This window comes from Haliotis cracherodii, unplaced genomic scaffold (assembly GCF_022045235.1).
Source record: "Haliotis cracherodii isolate W230 unplaced genomic scaffold, xgHalCrac1.p SCAF_5, whole genome shotgun sequence".
Lineage (NCBI taxonomy): Eukaryota > Metazoa > Mollusca > Gastropoda > Lepetellida > Haliotidae > Haliotis > Haliotis cracherodii.
Window position 1 is genome coordinate 8,990,450 of NW_027266308.1, and position 24,998 is coordinate 9,015,447.

A 24,998-nucleotide genomic window follows, 5' to 3' on the forward strand; every position below is an offset into this window, starting at 1 on the left:
CAATATTCCAGCACCAGAAATCGGCTTCACACATTGTACCCATGTCGGGAAACGAACCAAGGCTTTCGGCGTGACGAGCGAACGCTTTAACCACTGGGCTACCCATCCGCCCCTCAACAGTACAGGGGAGTCTGCAGTGTCTGTACTTCAGTGCCTGCTAATGATCGGACACATGACGATACATAAAACCTTTTAAAAAAATCCCACTTGGAGACCAATGAAGAATATATCAAACATGAGTACAGGAAGATTCAACAACTCATCAGTGTCAGACATTGTTCATTGTTTCTAAACATGTTTACAAGAACACAACTGTTAACAGGGCAGACCATGCAGCAGATGACCATGTACGAGAGTAAAGTAGATCATAAATCCTGAAAATAAGGTCATGCAACTGCTCTCCGGATGCAGTCAGATCTGCTACCAACATGCATGTAAGATATAAAGTCCTGTTTGAACCAATACATCAGCTCCATGAGGAGTGAGGAGTTTGACAAGAGTCAGGGAGATATAGAAGAGGAGAGTGAATAGTTGACGCATGTCAAAGTCAGCCCGTCCATCACCCGTGGCTGGGAACATGCTAGAGAGGTGAAGGCCTCTTGCTCTCTCACCTTGTGCCTTCTCCTTGTCAGTCAGCCCGAGTCCTGTCGGCATTTCCGTGTGATCTGGGAGCAGTAGCAACACCATCGTCACCCACGGTGTGGCAGTGTCAAACATCAAACTTCATAAACTAGCATCACTCACTATGTGGCAGTGTCAAACATCAAGCTTTCATAGAGAAACTAGTATCACCGATGATGTGGCAGTGTCAAACATCAATCTTTCATACAGTAAGTAGCATCACCGATGATGTGGCAGTGTCAAATATAAAACTTTCATACAGTAACTAGGATCACTGATGATGTGGCAGTGTCAAATATAAAACTTTCATACAGTAACTAGGATCACTGATGATGTGGCAGTGTCAAATATAAAACTTTCATACAGTAACTAGGATCACTGATGATGTGGCAGTGTCAAATATAAAACTTTCATAACTCCCTGATTATCTCCCTCAATGATTCGGTGACATTTAACTCATTGTAATAACACTGGGTTACATCCTCGGCTTTCTCTGAACACAAATCAATACAAATTTGGTAAATACAACAAGAAGCCAGCTGCTCTGTGAAGGCTTTAATTCAGCAAGAGTAGGACTGACGCTGTCGGAGACAAAGTGTTTACATTGCCAAGTACACCCAGCCTGGGCCCCATTCCACAAAGTGATCTTAGCGCTACGATTGTCGTATGTCAGTGATAAAGAATGGGAGTTACGATTGTCTTAACACTAAGATTGCTTTTGTGGAATGAAGCCCTGTTCATCATGACTAACCGCCCTCCTGCACTTCCCTACAGTCAATGCTGCTACCGGTATTTTACCGGAATGAACACTACAAGCAAAACACTAAAAAAGCGTGGAGACGGGTCAAAAGGAATTTAACGTTGTGTTCAATATTATTTCACGTATATTATTAAGCATGTGTGTGTGTGGTTGCTTGGACTAGTCCTCAGGGCCCTGTTCCACAAAACGATCTTAGCGCTGTGATTGTCGTAAGCCCATGTTCAAGTATGGGAGTTACGATCGTCTTAGCGCTAAGATCACTTTGTGGAACAGGAGCATGGGCTCCATTCCAAAGGGAAATCTCATATAGCGCTAAGATGATAGCTCCAATCATCCTACCTATATATCAGCTCTCTGAGCATGTTGCTTTCTGACAATTAAGACGATGGATAAAGATTCTCAAAGATTTTTCAATATAATAAATAATATTTGTTAACAACAGGGAATCCTATCATTGTGCTAAGACTCTTCTTAAAGTCTTTGGATCATCCCTTCATCTGCTTTGGAGGACAAAGGGAGAGCTGACAGACAGACGGATGGAAGACAACGCATTATGCCCAATAAGCTTATCTGTACCTTGGAAATGTCTATATGTTTATGTTCAGTGTGGGGAATGCATGTCACACACATATATCTACATCCATAGGAACAGAGTTTGGAGTGATCTCATATGTGGTACTGTTTCTCAATTGGTGCTGAGGTTGAAATAACAATAACAAAAGTTAATTTTCATAATTTTTCGGAGGGTAATGCCACACTCACCAATATCGCTGCTATATGATGGCGGACTGTAAATAATCAAGTCTGAACCAGATAATCCAGTGATTGACATCATGAGCATCGTTCCACGCAATTGGGACACGATGACATGCATCAACCAAGTCAGTGAGCCTGACCACCTGATCCTGTTCCAAGGATAGAAATCAGTTTTGTTTTTCTAATGTTAAAAGTATCTTTAGAGAATGTCAAACATTTGGGGGGTTAGTTGTCTCTTACGACAAGCATGGTTGCCTTTTGCGGCAAGCATATGGGATGCTGAAGACTGTAGAACTGAAGCAGCAGCCTTTCTGTAGCAGTGTTATCACCAACCCTGAATCCATGAAAGTTGAATAAATAGAGAGGTGAGTGATTTCTATAACCATTCCTGCATTCTATACTGAGCTGCCATTAAGATTCCTGTCACGCTTCCACGCCATGGCTACAGCAGCGTGCACGCTGCAGAATACAACTCCGCACACGGCATGCACATCAAAGTGAAAATTAATTACATGACAGTTGCACATGGATGATTAGGGAAAGTCAACAAATGTCTGCAAATATGTTCTGAAACTGAAGATGTGCGTGACATCATCATGCATCATAGCAACACACAGATCCATCACCCTGCCAGGACACAGCTAGGGGATATAAACCATACTGTTACATGGTCAAGCAGAATATTATACACAGTCACAAGAACATGGGCGGGGAATATCACCTGAATTGTCATGATATCATAAGTTGGGAATATTTTTGAAATTGTCATGAGATCCTTTTCAGGAAATATTACCTGAATTGTCAAGAGATCATTGGTAGGGGAATATTACCTGAATTGTCAAGAGATCATTGGCAGGGAATTATAACCTGAATTGTCATGAGATCAGTGGTAGGGGAACATTACCATTATTGTCATGAGATCATAGGTAGAGGAATATTACCTGAATTATCATGAGATCTCTGGCAGGGGAATATTACCTGAATTGTCATGAGATCATTGGCAGGGGTATATTACCTATATTGTCATGAGATCATGGGAAGCCAGACTCAGCTACCAGAGCCGCCACTGGGAAAGAGAACCCACGTCCTTATACCAGGACATGGATTGGAGGCATTACAGTTCACTAAGTGCTCAACAAAGGTAAGATCAACTCCACATCAGATATGTGCCGTGTTACATTGGATGAAGAGCTCATCACACAGGTCTGGCATTTCCATCCAGAAACAGAATAAAGCCACTTCAGAATCAACCATTTGCAGAATTCAAGGCATAGAAATATATTTTTCTCATTTGAGATTTTATATGTCAAGTTAATTGTCGTTTCGCAAAAGGCACACTGATAGACATACTCACCCAGTTTATTGAAAGTCTTGTCTTTCTTTGGTATTTTGTCGATGCATGGAAAACCTCCACATTCGGAGAAGCACAGGGACTTGTTAAGGTAGAGGAAGAAGATGACTAAGAGGACCAGAAAGGCCCCGACTGCTCCGAGGAAGGCAACAGCCTCGAGGGGAACTGAGGACACAAACAACTGGCATTAGATACAGCACCACAAAATCTGCACCATGGGTTTAAATTATTTCAAATATATATATAAACTTCAGACAAGGACCCCTGCAACTTTACTATGGTACATCTTCAATAAAGAAACAAAGGGAAAATATTCTTCTCCAGGGGATAAAAAATACCATTGCCCGACGCCTGTGGCAAGTAAGGTTTAGTTGTCGGGTGAGTAATATATATTTTCAAGCATGCCCGTGGACAAGTAGGGCACACAAAATATACTGGGTCAAGTGTAATCATTTGATCAAGTTAAGATATTTTGCTAGTGTCCCAAACTGGCAATCTAATCTGCATACAGTTCCACCAGTCAATCAATGGGATTAATACACTTCGATGATAGGCAGGTCAATAATGAGAACAAGGCTTGTTTCATTGATAAATCGTAGTGACAATTCCATATATGGCACATGCTTCTCAGATATTGAATGACGGACAGTTGACTACATTTCTTGGAATTTGAAATGCGAGGTAGTTTTAGTGCTGTCTTTTGAAGCTTCATTAGGCCTAGCTTTGATGAAATATTTTATTTGAATACACCAGTCACCGTCGAGGCTCACACGCTCTTGATCGCAAAAACTTAAGTCAAACAACAACAAATATGACTTTTAACGAGTTAAAGTATAGCATTTATGATATATACATCCATTCCCTGTCAACTAGAGTTTGTTTCAAGGGATCAATAGTGATAGTCTGACCGTGATCCCTTTACACAAAATTTCACCAAAATTAATCTGAACAATATTGAATGAAATTGCGAATAAAATAATAGAATATTCCACAAACATAAGTCCAGATATAGAACGAACAGGTTTTTATAACCAGATAGTATGACAACAGGACTAAATTGAGGACTTCATTTCGGATATATTGATTGTGATTTCTGGTGTTGCATGCTTTTTGCAATAAGGAAAAGACATTGTGTTAGTGTAAATCTTGAGTTTACTAAAAATTACATAAATTTTGGTCGGAATCATGCATTACCACCAGCTATAACCGAGTTAGCACTAAATTGAGGGGCGCAATAGTGAGAGAACACTGTATCTCTGATTCACAGTTCTGTAGATGTGATATTTTTCTGAATTTATTGGCTTGATTTTGGGCAACATATTAAAATAGGGCAAGTAAGAAAGTTGGTCATACTTGCCCTTGGTCAAGTAACATTTTTCATAAATTTTCAACCCCCGTTCCTACATGCAGCCCTGCAGTCTATGGTAAATCTTTAATACAGAGACAAGGGGAAAATATACTTCCTACAAGCACCCCTGCAGTCTATGGTAAATCTTTAATCTTTAAGAATTCACAACCAAAAATTAGGCTCAGAAGTTTTCAGCCAACACTCGTATCACATCTGGTGTCACAGTACAGTAATGACATGGGCAATATATCACTGACAGAACAAGACACAACACACCTGGCATATATTGCCAGTTTACCTCAACACTGTGCTAACTCGGTACATGCAGATGACAGCACACACACACTCACATCAATCATTTAACAATACAATCAATAACATACTCGAACCAATGACACCAGATACTGCCAGTAATAATTGTTAAGTTCACGGATGACACAGGTTATGAGAAACATGTCACGATGATCAATATCATAAATATCGGGAGTGGTTTGTTTGACAACTGTGTGGAGTGGGCATTGGACAATATGTGTCAGCTTAACCAGAAGGGATGAGTAATTGTCAAGGGTGATTCACAAATTAATGTTTTGTTGCTGATGCAAGTTGGTTGGTTGGTTTGTTGCTTAACGCCGCACTCTGCAATAGTCCAGCTATATGATGGCGGTCTGTAAATAATCGAATCTGGACCAGTGATTAATATCATGAACATCCATCCACGCAATTGGGATCGATGAAATGATTCAACCAAGTCAGCGAGCCTGACCACCCGATCCCGTAAGTAGCCTCCTACGACAAGCATAGTTGCCTTTTACAGCAAGCATGGGTTGCTGAAGACCTATTCAACCCCTGATCTTCAGGGAAAGCTGCCACATTGCTAACATCCAGATTAAGCACCAAGGAAGTGTCTGTTTGTTTGTTGTTTAACACCACACTCCACAATATTCCAGCTATATGACGGCGGTCTGTAAATAATCGTGTCTGGACTAGAACAACCAGTCATTGACATCATGAGCATCGATCCACGCAATTGGGAAACAATGACATGCATCAACCAAGTCAGCGAGCCTGACCACCTGATCCCGTTAGTCACCTCTTACGACAAGCATAGTCGCCTTTTACAGCCAGTATGGGTTGCTGAAGATCTATTCTACCCCGGATCTTCACCTGTCCCCAAGGAAGTGAAAAGTATGGCAATTTTAGACAATTTGAATATTTCAAAATATCCACTTATTTTTCATATATTTTTTAATTTCATTCATAAAGTAATCAGAAAATGATGACAAAAAGAATCTTAAATACTATCTCTCATCACATATTTACCGATAATAGTGGCTTCCACTCAGTAATATGAGAAAATACCTGGAAACACCTCCATTTTCAAAGCTTTGTATGACTAACATGTGCCAAGATTCAGCCAATGTTCGGTATTGTTGGAAAGCTTTGAATATTAATATTAATATGTAATATTACACTAACCTCACCAGGAGCTTTTTTCGTAGTTGTAACATGTGATTTTATTGGATAGAAATTGGTTGCTAAAAAGCTTTTCTGCTGTAATCGAATGTAAGGATTGTGATTTGACAAGTCATGATTCTTATGTTACATTACTGCAATTTCAAGCACGTGATCTAAGGCAGCCAGTAAAATTACAGCAATGCACACAGTCCTCTTGAATGATATATTTCAGATTAAGAGAAATGTCCCTGATTAAATCATGTTATTCTGATTAAGCGAGTGAGTATGGTTTTACGCTGCTTTTAGCAATATTACACCAGAAATGGGCTTCACACATTGTACCCATGTCAGGAATTGAACCCGGGTCTTCGGCGTAACGAGCAAACGCTTTAACCACTAGGATACCCAACCGCCCCCATGTTATTCTGAACGTTTTAAGCAGTAAATCGCAACCTAAATATGGAAACTTTGTTGACATATCGTGCTTGGTTACGACCTGTGACAAAGAATTGTCATCCACATATTTTGGCATTTAACATCATTACATTACACAATCGCACAAACGATGGAAACAGTAACTTGAATGTTAGTTTGACATTTTTCAGAAATATTTTAAAACTTTTATTTATAACTTTATTTCATTATTTACGATTTGTTTGAAACATCTTTATATTGCTCTTTGCAGAGCTCCAGATAAGCTTCTTTTTTTTTTTTTAATTTAACACATGCATTTTAAAATCATTGGGTAATTCTATCTGGGTATTCAAATTTCTGTTACCCACTAGGGTTACTTCACAATATTTTGATGATACGCACAAGTTTTATTTTTGTAGCGTATCTGTAACGTTCGTTGCGTATTTGATACGCTTGGATTTTATTTTACTGCATATTCCTGCATTTCTGATGCGTATTTTACGCAGATACGCAGCGTATCTGGAGCTCTGTCTTTGACATGTTTGAAATGGACCCGTTGTCTAAGCACGTGTCTCAGATTATATTTTTTCATTGTGGGAAATAGTTCATAATTTTATATCTAAAGACTACATATGATCAACTGAAATGAAATACATATTTTCTGGCTGTCAAAAGTGACAGATTTACAATATGAATGATATGACAGGTAGGTTCATGAAACAATGTATTTTTTGGAAGTGGCTGCTTTGTGGCTGGTACACAGACAAGCCTGTGGAGTTTGGGGACTCATGACGTCGTGGCCGTTGTTCCACTGGCAGCGGTGTTGAAAGACTCAAAGAGCCGAAAATGACCAACAATGTTCACAGGTCCTTACAGTGTTGTCACTACCCCTAGTGTACAGTACATTCACCCTATGCACTCAAAAGAACCCACTCGTCCGATGGTAGATGACTAGATGGTGGAAACACGAATACGTACATCCACCCGAAACACAAGTGTCATAACTTGTGGTGTCACCCTGGCCAAGTGACTTAGTTCAAATGTGCCTCTGTTCACCCAGCAGGGAATGGGTACCCGATATGTGAGGTGGATGTAAAAACCTTCTAGCCGCCTAGGCAGCTTGGTTTGTATACTCCCCAGGGAGTTGAGAGTGATAACTGGAATGTGAACGTATCCACTGGTCTGGGAACAAATATAACGCATTGGAGCAGATACTAGTACCTGGATACCTCAGTATATAAATGTAATATATAATAATAACAAAAAAGAAGAAGTCAAAAATGCATTTTTAGAGAACTTAGGAGCATTTTGATCAGAAATGGCTGAGCAGTGACCATAAAGAAGCATTTACATATGGTTCCATGGCGGCCATATTGAAAATCAGATTCAAACCTTGGGAGTATACAACCCATGCTGCCTGTGAGGCGCTAGAATATATTGGTTTGGTGAGCAATTCAGTCAACCCAGATGTGAGCACAGACACAACATTAATAAAAAAACATGGTTATAGAAAATGTCAAAAGTAATAACAGACAAACATATCAAAATATACCTTTATGGACATATCAATACAAAAGGTTCATCAGATGGCCAATATCAAAATACCATGCTGACTGTTTATGGGGATGAATAAGCCACACCAGCAATATCAGACCAACAACCTTTGGTTCAGTCACAAGAACGGCGCCATCTTAACTCATTTTACATATTGTTAGACCAATATGCAAATATATATATCAGTAAAATCAGTTACAGCTGATTTCTCAAGCCAGTTTTTTAAATATTTGTTTGTTGTTTTACGCCGCTCAGCAGTACTCCTGCCATGTGACAGTCTTTAATAAGCCAACCAGAGAATCAGATCAATGATTTAAATCATATCATTAATCTGGTTACCATGGTGAATTTATTCCTGTTGCAGAAAAGATAACACTTCACAGAAACAGCATTGAAATTCAAATAACTACACAAAGACACATGTTTAACAAATGGAACAGAATACACATGACCTTGTTTTGACCAAACGACCTTGTGTCAAACAGGCATGTACACTTCAAAACGTAAATGTGAATTAATATTAAAAATCTAATCACCATATTTCAGATAGATAGCGATAAACACAAATCCTACATTCATAAACATTCATGATTGATTAGTACGCAAGGACAAAAACCCAATGAAAACAACTTCTCAAATAACATAGACTCTGCAAAAGAATAAACTGGCAACAAGTCCAAAGAATTAGTTAGTGGACAACCCTGAATTCTCCAAGGTTACACAATCAGGACATGGGTGCAAGAACAGTGCTTACTGTCTCCAAGAAGGTCCATGGGTGGTGGAATGCCCCGCTGGCAGGACTGCCCACTACTGCCTGTTGCTATCTCCAGGGACAGGCACCAGATGGCCACTGTCAGGTAATATGTCAGCTAGAGGCATCAAGCTGCAGTGTATGTGCAAGCCGTTGTCACCAGATGTTTCCGTCAGCCATTGTGTTCATGTATGATCAATCTAAGTGTGCATACCTTTACATCCATTATCAATGAACTTCTACTCAGGACAATTATTCCTACTGACATTAGATGGTCATAATTCTTTAATTGAAAATGGCGAGATTTATTTACATCGATCTCATGCACAAGAATTCCTTTTCATATTGTATTAAGTTTGAAGTTTCTATTCCTGCCATGTTTGCTGTGGTTATACATATAAGGGATAAAACCCTTTCCGTAATAAGATACCCCTGGTAAGCGCAGAGTCCAGTGATGATACCATGTGTTTGTGAAAAGGTGAGCATATCGGTGGCACTCATCATAAACACATGCACAGGCCAATCAATTATTCACTTGAAAAAACATGGGAACATATGGTACAAATAGAGAATCTCAATGATGTTGGATGATAAATAAAATCTTATCCTCGTGTCTTTTGATATGAAATATATCAACACGAGTTGATAAAAGTGGGAAAACTATGAGGCTTGCCGACAAGCAGGCTCTTCACGATATTTTTTGACATATTTGAATCACTGAAGAAGGTTGTTACTGTAAACAATAGACAAGTGACCTGTGATTATATGACCTACAGGTTGGTGGCAGTATGATGGGTCTTGGCAGACCAAATAGAGTGGAGCTACCAAGTCCACGTTCTACAAAACGTTCCTACAATTGAACTATTTTGACGAGATGGTCTTTGTATAGGAGAATGAATCTGTTGGTGGTTCTTCAAATTTGAAATATTGCCAGACATTTTGGGAAACTGATTTTTGTCTGAGAATGTTACTTAAATCTAAAGCATAAGTTCTCTTTTGTCTTCAAATTTCAAATTCAGGAACATAGTCTTTTCCTGATTTAATGGAGTCTGTGGTTTGTCCCAACATTTCAAAGAAATATCAAGAACTATACTCAGTCGTCGATACTGAGAGCTCTTACTGTTTGTAGAACCAGCCATCCACTGAAGCTGCTGGGGCCGTTTGATATTTTAACGAAAAAGCATGTCGTCTTGTTCATACATTGTGTCATCTTGTTCATACATTGTGTCATCTTGTTCATACATTGTGTTGTCCCAATGATCACTGAAGGATGAGCAACAACTAGGGCTCGGATCGGTAACTCGGTTACCCGGGTCAGGCGGGTACTGAGTAGGACCCTGGTACCCACAAGACTACCCGGACCCATGGTTAGCCACATGATATATAGTTAGATCACAAAAATCATCTGACTTTCTGACTAGGCACACACTCTGACTTTTATTGGTTTGAATAAGGATAAAACTTCTGTCAACTTCAGTGTATGCATGACCAAATGATTCAATTTATCCATCCAAGTTTATTTTTCCAGGGCTACAGCTGAACTACCCCCAATCAGACATTTTGTACCTATCTCTTGATACCTACAGCGAGTTCCCAGGTTGGGTCGGGCAATAGTGTGTGTCTGTGGGGGGGGGGGGGGGGGGGGGGGGGTGGGGGGGTGGTTTGTACCAGCTAGAGGAGTAAATTTCGACTTGTCCCAGCACTAGACACAATCTTCCAAATCAATGGTGTCATATCTGTCCTTTCCTTCATCCTTCCTTGTGACCATGGCTGCAGAAGCCGCTTTGGGAAGATGGAAACAGTCGCCATACATTGATGTTGGCAGTCCATTAGTTATTTTGTCATCTATATGGAATTGTTGTGCACAACAGTCAAAATTCGATGATTTTCTCTTGACGACCTAAACAATTGACTGCATTGAAGCCATTAGATGGATGGTACATTTTCTCTTGACGACCGAAACAATTGACTGCATTGAAGCCATTAGATGGATGGTACATTTTCTCTTGACGACCGAAACAATTGACTGCATTGAAGCCATTAGATGGATGGTACATTTTCTCTTGATGACCGAAACAATTGACTGCATTGAAGCCATTAGATGGATGGTACATTTACTCTTGATGACCGAAACAATTGACTGCATTGAAGCCATTAGATGGATGGTACATTTTCTCTTGATGACCGAAACAATTGACTGCATTGAAGCCATTAGATGGATGGTACATTTACTCTTGATGACCGAAACAATTGACTGCATTGAAGCCATTAGATGGATGGTACATTTTCTCTTGACGACCTAAACAATTGACTGCATTGAAGCCATTAGATTGATGGTACATTTTCTCTTGATGACCGAAACAATTGACTGCATTGAAGCCATTAGATGGATGGCACATTTTCTCTTGACGACCTAAACAATTGACTCATTGAAGCTATTAGATGGATGGTACATTTTCTCTTGACGACCGAAACAATTGACTGCATGGAAGCCATTAGATGGATGGTACATTTTCTCTTGACGACCTAAACAATTGACTGCATTGAAGCCATTAGATGGATGTTTTTCTCTAACATCCTGACTTTCATGCAGAGGATGGAGTAATTTTCAGGTTCACTATCATGTCCCACAACAGAAACACCATTAAGTTCTTCAGATTGCCGGAAACGTTTTACAGTGGAATGTCACATTGTTAGCTTTTGACTGTGTTTAACCTTAACCATCTTGCCTTAGGATCACGCATGTTTTTTTCTATTATTTTACATCGTCGATCTCAAGACAATGATTGTGAAAATAGTTACAAAACTATTGTATGACATTTTTCAGACATTGATCAAGGATGAAAGTGAATTTGATCCCCAAGCTGATTTTATGTTAATCATGGAAATAATTTTAATTGAAGATATTTACATTCAAATATTTTCTGACCTCATACCACAAATTTATCAGTGTGCATAACCACTCGTAGTTTGAAGGGTTTAGTAACTCTTAAAGCTCTCAATGCTACTGTCGAACCCATTCGACAGGCACCTAGTCGAAGGACACCCCAAAATGAAACTCACTATAACTGTTTAAAGAGTAGACTTTGCGTATATTTAAAGTTACGTATGGTATGCATAAATGCTCAGTTTGCAAAATATCAAAACTTTCAGAAGTTTATTTACCTCAAAAAGAAAACATCGTGAGTTAAAAACGGCTATTGTTGACCTCACGTTGAGCGGCATGCAGTCTGATATTTTCTTTATGATTTTATCATTTTTCATATTCTATCATAAATTTTTCTATTTTTCCTTAATTTCTAAAAATAAGCAAATTTCAATGAAATTAATTATAAACAGAAACAATCTGAATTGTAACATCATTGATTGGATGGAACTTGTACGATCATGGCAACTGCGGTAAACAAACACCACCACATGCATAGTGATCCCCTAAGACTATTACAATAATATTGTTACATCTAGAATTATTGACACGGAGGTATTAATGTGTGTAAAAAAATCTCATTTTTATAGAGTTTGCAAATGATTTCATTTGATCAATTTTCGGACACATTAACAAGCCAGCAAACGTCAGAGACACATTTGAGTGTGGCCTAAGTTGAGATTTGTTTAGTTGAACAAAGTCAACAAACACTGCAAATAATGACAAATATTGTATGATACGGAAAATCTGAACTGATTTACATTCTAGGTAAACCATTCAACAGCAAAATAATGCAGTTTACAAAAAAAGAATCAAAATACTTGCTATTTAAGCGAACATTTCTGAAACCGAAGCACGCACAGTATGACACACATCGAAGCGAAATATGCAAAAGTTGGTAAGCTATCATAACAAAAATTCCGAAATAGATTCAAATTCAATGGACTTTTAAAGTCAGTTAACTCCCTTGATTTGTGGAGATGCCATTAAACCTATTACCAGGTAAACAAAAATAATGTAATACAGCTATTTTCATGCATCCAATCACTAAAGCTGACAAGACTGCCTCCTCGGATCGAGAAACGATTCAGCCGACTCAAGTATCAGAGGAGATTTCTAAAATATTTCAGCTGTTTGACAACGGTTTGTAAATAATCAAGTCTGGACCAGACAATCCAGGGATTGACGTCACGAGCATTCATCTACCCAATTGGGATACGATGACGTGAGTGAGTGAGTGAGTGAGTATGGTTTTACGCCGCTTTTAGCAATATTCCAGCAATATCACGGCGGGGTACACCAGAAATGGGCTTCACACATTGTACCCATGTCGGGAATCGAACCCGGGTCTTCGGCGTGACAAGCGAACGCTTTAACCACTAGGCTACACGACCGCCCACGATGACATGCATCAACCAAGTCAGTGAGTCTGACCGCTCGATTCCGTTCCAGGGACAGAAATCAGCACAAGCCATGCTGGCCTGTACCAGTTTTGATTTTTTAATGTTAAAAGTATCCTTGGAGAATTTCAAACATTTTTGGGGTATTGCTTGCTATGTGTTATCACTATTCAGTGTTGTAAAGTTTCTCGGTTATTTCCATTCCTTCACAGGACAGAAAAGCATGACTACTAACTGCAATCTTGTCTTACTTTTATACATAATATGAAACTTCTTCCAACGAACACAAGCCGTCAAACTCTTTGACATAACACTGCAACACTCATTCAAATACTTGGACCAGATTCAAGAAAAACAATCCTGCAGTTTGAAGATGCAATCTTTTCATTAGTATAACATCTCATAATGCAGTTTCTACTCAGAGTTTTTGCTAATGTCATCAATTCACAAACTAGCATTTGCAAAGATACGGAGGTAGCTCTGAACAATTTATATATGATATAGTAGCTGGCTAATCAATAAGAAAGTCCCACAGTGAGGATGGAGAGTGGAAGTGAGCTGATCTGACATTAATCTGTATCAACACAGTCTTGTCTTCCTGCAGCCTGGTATAGGAAGAGCTTTGCACAGTCAATCCAATTGTTGGATTATAAGCATTACTTCAGAATGAAAGATCAAAGCATATTTACAATGAAACCCTCAAAGAGTGGAGCTTAGGAAATCTCCCACAAGTACTACCAGTATTGAATATTGACCTAACATTCCATCAAAAAGGCTTCTATGACCAGAACTAATAAGAGCTGGAAATAGGGTGGACTGTCTTTATCTGCGGTCAAGCAGGAAAATGTTTAATTGGGTATGCATTCTGTATGATTGTGAGAAACTGGTGGAGAACTGAGGGTGATTCACTTAGCGGCTCACCAGTCAGAACTGTTCGCACGTCATCACTGACCCAGTTGGTCAAACCCTTTGCCAAACCCCATTACCTGAAGGTCAGAGCAAGTTCTAGAATCCATACAAATAGATGGCATCAAAGAAAGCCAGGCATCAGTGAGCGAGAAAGCATCCCAATCTCACATTACTATTGTCAACATAGTACTGTTTAGTTCCACTCTTTTCTGAAAGAACTATCAAACCATATACAAACAGAGACATGGGACTTTTTATAACACTGCAAGTGGGGGCTAGTGGGTCAGGTTCAGGGACTTGGTTCACTGTGTGCCATTGTGCCATAATATCCATAACTGTATTGTCTGGTCCAGACTCAATTGTTTACAGACCATCCCAATGTTGCTGGAATACTGCTGAGTGGGGTGTTAACAAACAAAAAATATATTTTATAAAGAGGACTTAATATGCCTTATCAGATTTCACTACCCACAATACTGTGCTGGGTAGGTCCACAGCCTGACAAACTTACACGACACAGGAACAGACACGTGGGAATTCTGGGTAAGAATATAGGTCGACCAATCAATGCTTATTCTAAGAGGTGACTAAATGTTTATTTGTTGGTTGTTTAATGCCACACTCTGCAATATTCCAGCCATATGAATGGCGGCCTGTAAAAAATCGAGTCTGGACCAGACAGTCAAGTGATTGATATCATGAACATTGATCCATGCAATTGGGATACAGTAAGAAGAAAATAGTGTGAGCTAAAATCTAAAACTGAATTACCAAACCAAGGCTAAAATTGTGATTAATCCCCCTAATGAGAATCTCAAAACACTGCACGAGTCGGGTACGACTGGCTTTGGACTGCAGTTGTGTCGGGGGTTGTGTCGGGGGTTGTGTGCGGGGTTGTGTCCGGGTTTGGTAACTTGCTGGGCTATAACCAAAGGGCCAAAGCTAAGAACATCTTCGATTTCTTCGAGTGCCACATCTCTCAGACAATGGCTGGCGAAGACTGTGTCTGACCTCCAAAAACATCCTTCCCTGTTTGCTCTGATAGAACAGTAGTTATGTAGAGACATGGTTGAGGCAACCGCCCTGATCTCGTGAAGATTGTAAGCGAGGATTGTGAGATCTCGGCGGATCAAGTTTTGCGACTTTGTATGCCCCAAGGATGACTTGGCGTAATCATAGTGATATGGCGTTACGACTAACTTGGGTCATGGACATCTCAGATACATGCAGCAATAAACAACCGTTTCCACATACCATGCCTAGTCGCAGAGCAGCGGATAACAAGAGTGCTCTAAGAGCACAACATCCCCCGCATGAATTTTTTTAACGAGTCAAATGAAGCTCCATAAAACAGGGGCAGTAACTCTGTCAAAATTAGTCGAAATGAAACGGGACTGCGATATGCGTATCATCAACATGTCGACATCTTGTGTGTAGAGTGTCAGGGATATTCTCTGGAAACTGTAGGAGGAGTTGATTTCACAAGCTTAGTACCCTCTCTCACAATAAGGCAAATGAAGCTCCATAAAACAGGGGCAGTAACTCTTTCAAAATTAGTCGAAACGAAACGGGACTGCGATAGGCGTATCATCAACATGTCGACATCTTGTGTGTAGATTATCAGGGATGTGCTCTGGAAACTGTAGGAGGAGTTGATTTCACTAGCTTAGTAACCTCTGTGGGATGGACAAACGGACGGAGGACTGCGCCACGACATAATCCCCCTTCGGCCATTTCTGGCCCGGCGGGAGATAAAAAAAACTAAAAGCGCATGTACAGGGCACACGAGGAGTTCTTCCTCATCTTCGAACCCACAACCGGGTTGTCCTGATAGCTGATTCCTATCTAAAATACCAGCGAGGTGAACCACTTCCTGCGTACCATGCTCAAAATGGACCCGGTGAATGGTGAGGTTGAAGAAGGAAGTTGCGTGGATAGGCTCGAACGGAGGCACCCGTAAACCTCCAAGGACCACATTCAAATACCAAGCAGGGGGACGGACTTGGCCTTCTGATCCTCAAGCCTGAATGAGCATAGAAGGGCCTGTAGTTCCAGAACTTTGGTCATCTTACGATTCTCCGGACTGGCCAACACTGATTTATTAGCTACCAAGTATGTGCTGTCTTTTGTCAAAGGTAAACAGTAGATGCATTAAGGAGTAATGCAGGATATGTAAAAAGATAGAATAGTTGGTCCAGAGATGCCAACCCAAAATAAGCTTTGCAGGAGAGAGGCCAAAAAACGTAATTTTACATGAAAAAAAGTAATGTTAAGAGCATCATGCCATGATCCAGGCTTTGGCTTCAACATTTTCGTTGGGCCTAGACATACATGAAACATTGGTACACATGCATCGATGCAAGTTCTATAGCCGACCTTGGAGATCCAGGGTAGAATAGGTCTTCAGCAACCCATGCTTGCCGTAAAAAGCGACTATACTTGTCGTAAGAGGCGACTAACAGGATCGAGTGGTCAGGCTAACTGACTTGGTTGATGCATGTCATCATAATCCAATTGTGTGGATCAATGCCCATAATGTCAATCACTGGACTGTCTGGTCCAGACTCGATTATTTACAGACCGCCATCATGTGCTGAAATATTGCTGAGTGCGGTGTTAAATAAAAAACAAACGAACAAAGTGGTAATAAAGCCAAATGCAAAGACGGCAGTATTTAAAAAAACATGGCAACAAAGCTCAAAATAAGCAGAAAAAGAATTTAATCTGCTTGTGTTTGAATGGATTATTATGATTATGCCTCAAAATTGAATATCAAAGCAATCCATAAACATCGAAAATAATTGACATCAACATCCAAAAAGTACTCGACAATAGAATTTCCACAACGGCATGGGACAATCTCATCAGTGACATCTATCATAACATTTATACTAAGTTTTCCTATAATAATAAGATCAAGTGCTTTTATGAGTTTTCATGGTGTAATATTTATACATCATACCATATTAGCAAGTAATACTTATCATCAGGTAAAATGCATATATAAAATATCAGTAGTTTCAGTTATAGATTTTGGATAGATGCTAGCCTAAGGTAACGAAAACACATTTCCTAGACATACTATTCAATAAGACAAAAGATATGTCTACATAGTCTTACAGATTGCCTTGAACTATTTTATTTAAGTAAATCTGTCATCACCTATATAAGAATAACATTCAGCAATTACTTCAATTTAGACTCATTAAGGATTAGGATTAGCCCCCATAGAAGCTCGTCTATAGTGACACCATAATCTCTTTCAAAGCAACCAGTAAATATATCAAAAAGATTAGTCCAACAGTGTTAACAGGATTAAGTATTCCCCTCTGCCTAGCCATTCATTAACCATATGGCACACCCCATCGTGTATATACCAATCATATTCTTTTTTTATTGTTCTAAGTTTTGTTAAATACATACAGAAGCAAAATGTTAAGCAGAAGGGGTTTGACGCTCATACCAAGCAGATCTCTCTCCCACAGCCCAGAGGGTTGTACCCACTCTGTGGCATCAACAGCTATATTTTAAGATATTGTAAATTGTTAATTGTTCTTGTAAATAAAATTGTGATTAGTCTCCTGTGACTCCGGCTCTTTGCTGACGAATTCCCCCAAGAAAACCAGCACGCTATTTGGAAGGTTTTGTTCAATTCCATATAACATCCATCAGGGCCATATTTCAACAAACACACTGTACTTTGAATATCTTACTTAAAAATTACATCCACTTATGAAAAGATTTTAATCGAGCTGTTGTTTGGGGAAAACCCCTCCAAACCCCGTTAATTATCAAGGTGACCAAACATCGTGTGGGAAACACTGCAACCCAAACATGTGGTCAAAGCTCAACCCATTCATAAAATTCAATACATTATTAACTAAATTCCAGAAAGACAATGTGGAATTTTGTGTTCCGGAGAAAAATAGGTGTACATGCAATTAGCTCCCTGTAGAATGCTTCACATGACGACATTCGTCACCACTCGCCCCTTTCCGTAACCTGCAAGAAGACTCGTCCCCCTATCGATGAATGTTATGTGCGAAAATACGACAAACCAATCAGAATGACTTGCATCAACCAAGTCATAGTCAACCATAGTCGCCTTTTACGGCAAGCATGGGTTGCTGAAGATCTATTCTACCCCAGATCTTCACGGGTCAAAGATGACTTAGTGGAAAGAGTAAGTGAATCATTACACAACGAGTTGACAATTCTTTTAACTTTGCCCATTTGCACTTAGACTGAACCCAGTCCTAAAAATGGCCATGAGAGGGGCACGTGTCGCTATTCCGCTTGTCCCGGAATAACACGAGTTGGTGACGAATGAGCACCAACAATTTGCTCTCCGTGATATTTTATGCATGTTAATAATTCATAAAAAAATGTTAAAAATTGTAATTTGGGGAGGACAAGCATAATAGCTTCATTTTAAACTAAAAAATAATGGTTGGCATCTGTGGTTAATCTGTCAAACCATGACAGATGAATTGTAGAAATATAAAAGAATCAGGTGTTCTTCAATATATTTTAGGTGTTTATATTGGCTAAAGTGGACTAAATAGCAGTGTATATTTCTACAGCAATACACGACAGATGTTCATCACAGTTTAAGTCACCTTGAACCTTTTGTTGCAATGAACATTACTCAAACACCAATGAGATGAAAACTACTCAAAAGAAGTTAAGGACAGACAGATTAACTATAGTGATATATAGAATCAGATTGTCCTCAAATTCTTTTGAGTAGAATATTACAGATATCTCTGCTGACCTTATCAACTTACACTACAAAACAGATCTAGTCCCCAAAGAGCAGTATCTGTGACATATAAAATATCAGCCCTGACCTCTCTGCCTTACACCTGTCAATACATTCCTCACTCTCAGCCATGGGTTGGAAGACTAATACCGACAGATGCTAGCATTTATTAACATATATACATACATAGATACACAAGGATACTTCATTTGCAAGTGGCAATGGTACTATATTACAATACCTACGACACAATAGCTGCTAACATATTCCAGGCTGTATTTCACTGACAATAACTTAGGCGTCGTGTGAAACACACCCTAGCTCTAAAGGGGAAATAGATTCGAGGCAACTGAAAGTCCAAGTGAGTTTGATACAAGTAATTCAAAACTAAAAGTTAATGATGGAACTAATAATTACCCTAATTACATAAAGTGAGTGAGTGAGTGAGTTTGGTTGTACGACGCTTTTAGCAATATTCCAGCATAGCCCGGAGGGGGGACACCAGAAATGGGCTTCACACATTGTACACGTCGGGAATCGAACCCAGGTCTTCAGTGTGACGTGCGAACACTTTAACCACTTGGCTACCCGACCGCCCCCTAATTACATAAAGACTGTCTCAGTTTCACACAGGGCACAATTCAATCGGAACACGATCCGTGAAGATCCGGGGTAGAATAGGTCTTCAGCAACCAATGCTTGACATAAAAGGTGACTATGATTGTCGTAAGAGGCAACTAACGGGATCGGGTGGTCAGGCTTCATCGTATCCCAATTGCGTGGAACGATGCTCATGATGTCAATCACTGGATTGTCTGGTTCAGACTCAATTATTTACAGATTGCCGTCATATAGCTGGAATATTGCTGAGTGTGGCGTTAAATATCAAACAAACAAACAATCTGGAACACAGGCCACCATTCGTAGAAATTCAGAAAAATAACTTAAAGATACCAAGACTGACCTTCTCTATGAAATTTCTTCTTGATAAAAACACCAATAGATTCATTACTGAATAGGTCTGTGTAATTATCTTCGTAATCGTACGTCATGTTGCCGTACAAATCATAATCTGTGGAGTTGCCATCCGTGGAGTTGCCATCCCAGGAGGTGTTATGCTTATCCCCAGCACCTGCCGCAACCACCAGGGATGCCTCCTCTCCATCAACGTAGTCCACATCCTCATCATTGGTGATGGCACTGCTCACCTCCGATCCATTGGTCACATTGTTTTGGTTGTCGTCACTGACGGTGGTGAAGGTGCCGACACTGGTGACATCAGGTCCACCTTCCTCCCCAGTATCCGATACCCCGACATTGCTTGTTTTTGTCGGATGTCCCGCGGTGCTAGGAACAGTCGTTGTTTTTCCGTGTATGGACGTGCTGTTCCCGCTGACCTCATCAGTCCAGTGAAGTCCACAACAGAAAAGCAGCACGGCCAGCACCTTCTTCAACATGACCACAACGTTCTTAACTCCATAACTCCACAAAGTTCTCCACTTGTCTAATCGCCGCTTGGCATTATTGACAATTACGGCACAAATATGCCTCCCTGATGTAATTGAGAAAATGAGGCCATTACTTGGTATGTTAATAGAAGCAATTGTTTAAATGCTGCACCAAGTGAGGGAAAGAATGGATGATTGGGCAATAGCTGCAGTCACATGGGGGTAATTACACCAGGGAATTTAACCTTCGGAATATATGTGGGCGGAGGTCATAAATGTTTTCATTTTAGTTTAATTATCATATTAAGCTCTGTCTGCATACATGCTATTTCATTACCAAAATCCTAAACAGATTAGAAGGGACACATTTCAGTTTTGTCCACAGGTCTGGTGCTGAAATGTCAGAGTATTTAGCTCACCATAATATTACCCTCATAGATATTCATGCGCTCTCGTATTTGCACTTAGCAATATGTATACTAGATATGATGGTCTTTGGAACAAGTTACGAGCAGGTCGAAAGCAATATTTGTTTGTTTGTTGTTTAACAGTGCACTCGGCAATATTGAAGCCAGATGATGGCAAGTCTAGGCTAGACAATCCAGTGATTGACATCATGAGCTCCAATCTATGCAATATGGATGACATGCGTCAACAAAGACAACAAGCCTGTCCTGTTAGTCACCAATTACAGCAAGTATGGGTTGCTGAAGACTAATTCTAACCTGGATCTTCATGGGTAGAAAGCTGATGACATTGTACCAAATGTATCATTCATGGTTGTTTGTTTGTTTGTTGTTTAACACCGCTATCGGCAATATTCCAGCTATATGTTGGCGATCTATAAATAATCGAGTATGGACCAGACATTCCAGTGATTGACATCATGAGCATCGATCCATACAATTGGGATTGATGACAAGCCTGACCACCAGCTAGTCGCCTCTTACGACAATCATAGTCGCCTTTTATGGCAAACATGGGTTGCTGAAGATCTATTTTACCCTGGATCTTCACAGGTAGATTCATGGTTGATAGAGTCAGAAAAAAATCAATATCGCAATATATTTTCATTAGCAGTGTAACATCTCCAATCAGTGACCTGTATGACCTTCTCCTAGGCATTCTCGACGGGCATACATCATGCTTCACCCCTGGGAGAGATCCTGCCGTGTCCAATACCACAAGAGTTGGGGGTCTTTGAGACCCAGGCATCTTGACATCAATACAAACATTGATCTTCTGGTGGTAATTTCCCCTGGCTGCCTTGTGGGAAATGTTCAGGGATGGAGAAATGAATGTGAGGTGAGGGGTGGTGAAATGGCGTTTTATGTCACGTTCAAGATTTTTGCATTTGAATAGCAAAATGCATGCATGTGTGTATACATGTCGACGATCGGATGCTGGTACTAGTCCCAACTAATGCCCCTTTTATAGTGCGAGCGCAATGAGATACCATGCTGCAGTTTAATGTGAATACCCCACTCAGCCACAGTATACTGACTCCCGAGTCAACCAGTCCTAGTTTTAGCCCTTTAAGAGCGGCAGGCAGGGTAACAACAAGTACCATCTCTTAACGTCTTTTGGTGTGACCAGGATCAACCACCGACCTTCATTTTCCAGGCAGCTACGTGTATAACGAATGTATGGCTGTAAGGAGAGCATCAGCAGCCATGAATCTGAGGTGATTTGAAATGGGGTTTAACATACATCGCGTCAAAGATTATTGCACTTATATAGCGACGTGCATGCACGTGTGTGTGTGTGTGGCTGCTTGTACTAGTCCGGACTGATGCCTATTTATAGTGCTAGTTCATTGAAGTACCATGCCGCAGTTTAACATGAATATCCCACTCAGACACAGTATACTGACTCGGAGCCGACCAGTCCTTGTTTTAGCCGAGCGCCAGACAGGGTAACAACCAGTACCATCTTTTAACGTTCTTTTTAGTACGACGCAGCCGGGGATCGAACACCGGGCCTTCCGCTCTCCGGGCGGACGCTCTACCACTAGACCACAGAGGCGGTCGCCATGATTCGGAAGGTGAGGTACAGCAAAGAGGTCATCAAGTCCTCCAGGACTGACAACCCAGAGTGGCTGCTTGTAACAGACTGCCTCTGGAGAATCACAGCAATTACAAGTCAGATCAATCAACACTACAGACAGCTTGGGGGCTCTGAGTACATGCATGCTCAATACTCGTCAAGTTACTTGGAACAGTGTCAAAACTTACACCCTCCATTAGACATTGAATCACACATTAAATTCATTGATCAATATCTAGAAGACGCTCTACTAGGGCTGGGACAGGTAACTCGGGTCGGGTGGGTACTGAGTAGGACCCATGTAACCAACCACACGACTACCCGGACCCGTGGTTAATCATGTGATATATTGTTTAATGACAATAAAAATAAAATTCCATGGTCACACAAGTGAGTGAGTGAGTGAGTGAGTGAGTGAGTGAGTGAGTGAGTGAGTGAGTGAGTGAGTATGGTTTTACGCCGCTTTTAGCAATATTCCAGCAATATCACGGCGGGGGACACCAGAAATGGGCTTCACACATTGTACCCATGTTGGGAATCGAACCCGGGTCTTCGGTGTGACGAGCGAACACTTTAACCACTAGGCTTCCCGACTGCCCCAGGTCCCACAAGTAAGTTGCTAATGTTGGCATTTCTTTCTGACCATGTGCATTCCTTCTGAATTTATATGTTTCAGTAAAGACAAAGCTTTGACAGTCAACTTCATTATATGCACCATCATTTTATATCTAAATAGTTTCTGCCAGGGCTCTGGTAAAACAATTCCCAACTGAACATTTTGTACCAACTTGAGACCTTTAGGGGGTACTCGGGTAGGGTCATGTAATAGGGGGTCAGGTAGTAAATTGTGACTCCCCCAGCCCTACGCTGTATGTATATTATCGCTGTTGCTACAAGAAAAATATTGGAATTACAGTAAAAAACAGAACCAGACCCATCCTTACATATTTTGGAATGCACCAAAACTGTGCCTCCACCAAAACGTAACAGCAATGTTATATATGCACTTCAGGTTGGGGAAAAGCTATGCCAAATGAAGCACAACTTGAAACAAAGTCCTACACATCTACCTACCATAATAACAAAGTGATGAACACTTCTGGTTTAACGACATCATTTCTAGTTAGGGAAAACATATGTCCAATGCAGTACAACTAGGTGAGGTGAAACAGGTTTTAATGTCGCATCCAAGATTATTGCACATATATAGCAACTTGCATGTACATTTGTGTATGTGGCTGCTTGTACTAGTCCGGACTGATGCCGATTTATAGTGCTAGCTCACTGAGATACCATGCCGCAGTTTAACATGAATACCCCACTCAGACACAGTATACTGACTCCGAGCCAACCAGTCCTTGTTTTAGCCCCTTAATGCCGAGCGTCAGACAGGGTAACAACAAGTTCCATCTTTTAACGTCTTTTGGTATGACGCGGCCGGGGATCGAACCCCAGACCTCTCCAGGCTGACGCTCTACCACTAGACCACGGAGGCGGTCTACAATGTTAAAATGTTATACAGGAACCTTTCTGTCAAGTGAGTGGGTATGGTTTTACGCCACTTTTAGCAATATACCAGCAATATCACGGTGGGGGACACCAGAAATGGGCTTCAGACAGTGTACCTATGTTGGCGATGACGAGCGAACACTTTAACCACTAGGCTACCCGACCAACCCCTTGATGTCAAGGATAATGCACAAGTAACTGGACATTCATTACAAATAAGTTACAAGCCAGTGAGACTGATGAGTATGGTATTCAACGTAATAATCGTCCCACTCTCGTAAGCGCCCATGGCGATATTTGCTTAAATATTGGAAGTGAACAATCCCAATAAGCACCCGTTCCGATTGATCAATGTACACAAAACTTATTTATTTGTGTATAATACGCACCCTTAATTATTGGCAATTAAATCCCGGAAAAATATATCCCTCATGTATGACGTTTCTAAGTCTCATTTTAGGCAGTCAGTAGATATGACTGTCATGTACATATGACTGTCATGTACATATGACTGTCATGATTCATCAATGGAAAAAACTTCATTGAATTACGTAAGTTAACCCTTTTGGGACACTATTTAAGTGTTCATTGTAAATCTGAACTTTGTTTGTACTCTATTTCAGTAATTTTATTCAAAATTTCATTCAATAATATTTACATTAATTTCGGCGAAATTGTGTGTCCTTCCGATACAATTTCCGTTTACCCCTTTCCATAGGGCACACTTTACCCCATTCAAAATATTATTCTATGAAACAATGATCTTATTTTCTTCTTTTTCAATTTTGACAAGTCTACACATCAAGATAAACATATGTCACGGTTAACTTTCAATGAGAAAATATCTCAAAATGGGAAAAACGGTATACGAGAGGTCACTTTGATGTACAAAGATATATTGCCGTGTGCCTCACAGTCGCAATTTTAATTATGCAAAACAATATGTAAAAGCCAGTTTGCTCAGATTACAATGTTTGTTTAAAAACAA

At 40.2% G+C, this 24,998-nt stretch overlaps 1 protein-coding gene across 1 annotated transcript in view; it reads right to left on the reverse strand.

Annotated features, from left to right (window-relative positions):
* Positions 1 to 20,497, reverse strand: part of LOC139443518 (synaptotagmin-14-like) — a 69,368-nt gene extending 48,871 nt beyond the window's left edge. The window contains exons 1-3 of the mRNA XM_071224506.1: positions 19,972 to 20,497; positions 3,492 to 3,653; positions 612 to 665 (exon numbers count right to left, since the gene is read on the reverse strand). Coding sequence (XP_071080607.1) covers positions 612 to 665; positions 3,492 to 3,653; positions 19,972 to 20,464 — 709 coding nt within the window. The 5' untranslated portion in view covers positions 20,465 to 20,497. The remainder of the gene's footprint in view (positions 1 to 611; positions 666 to 3,491; positions 3,654 to 19,971) is intronic.
* Positions 20,498 to 24,998: the final 4,501 nt, after the last annotated feature.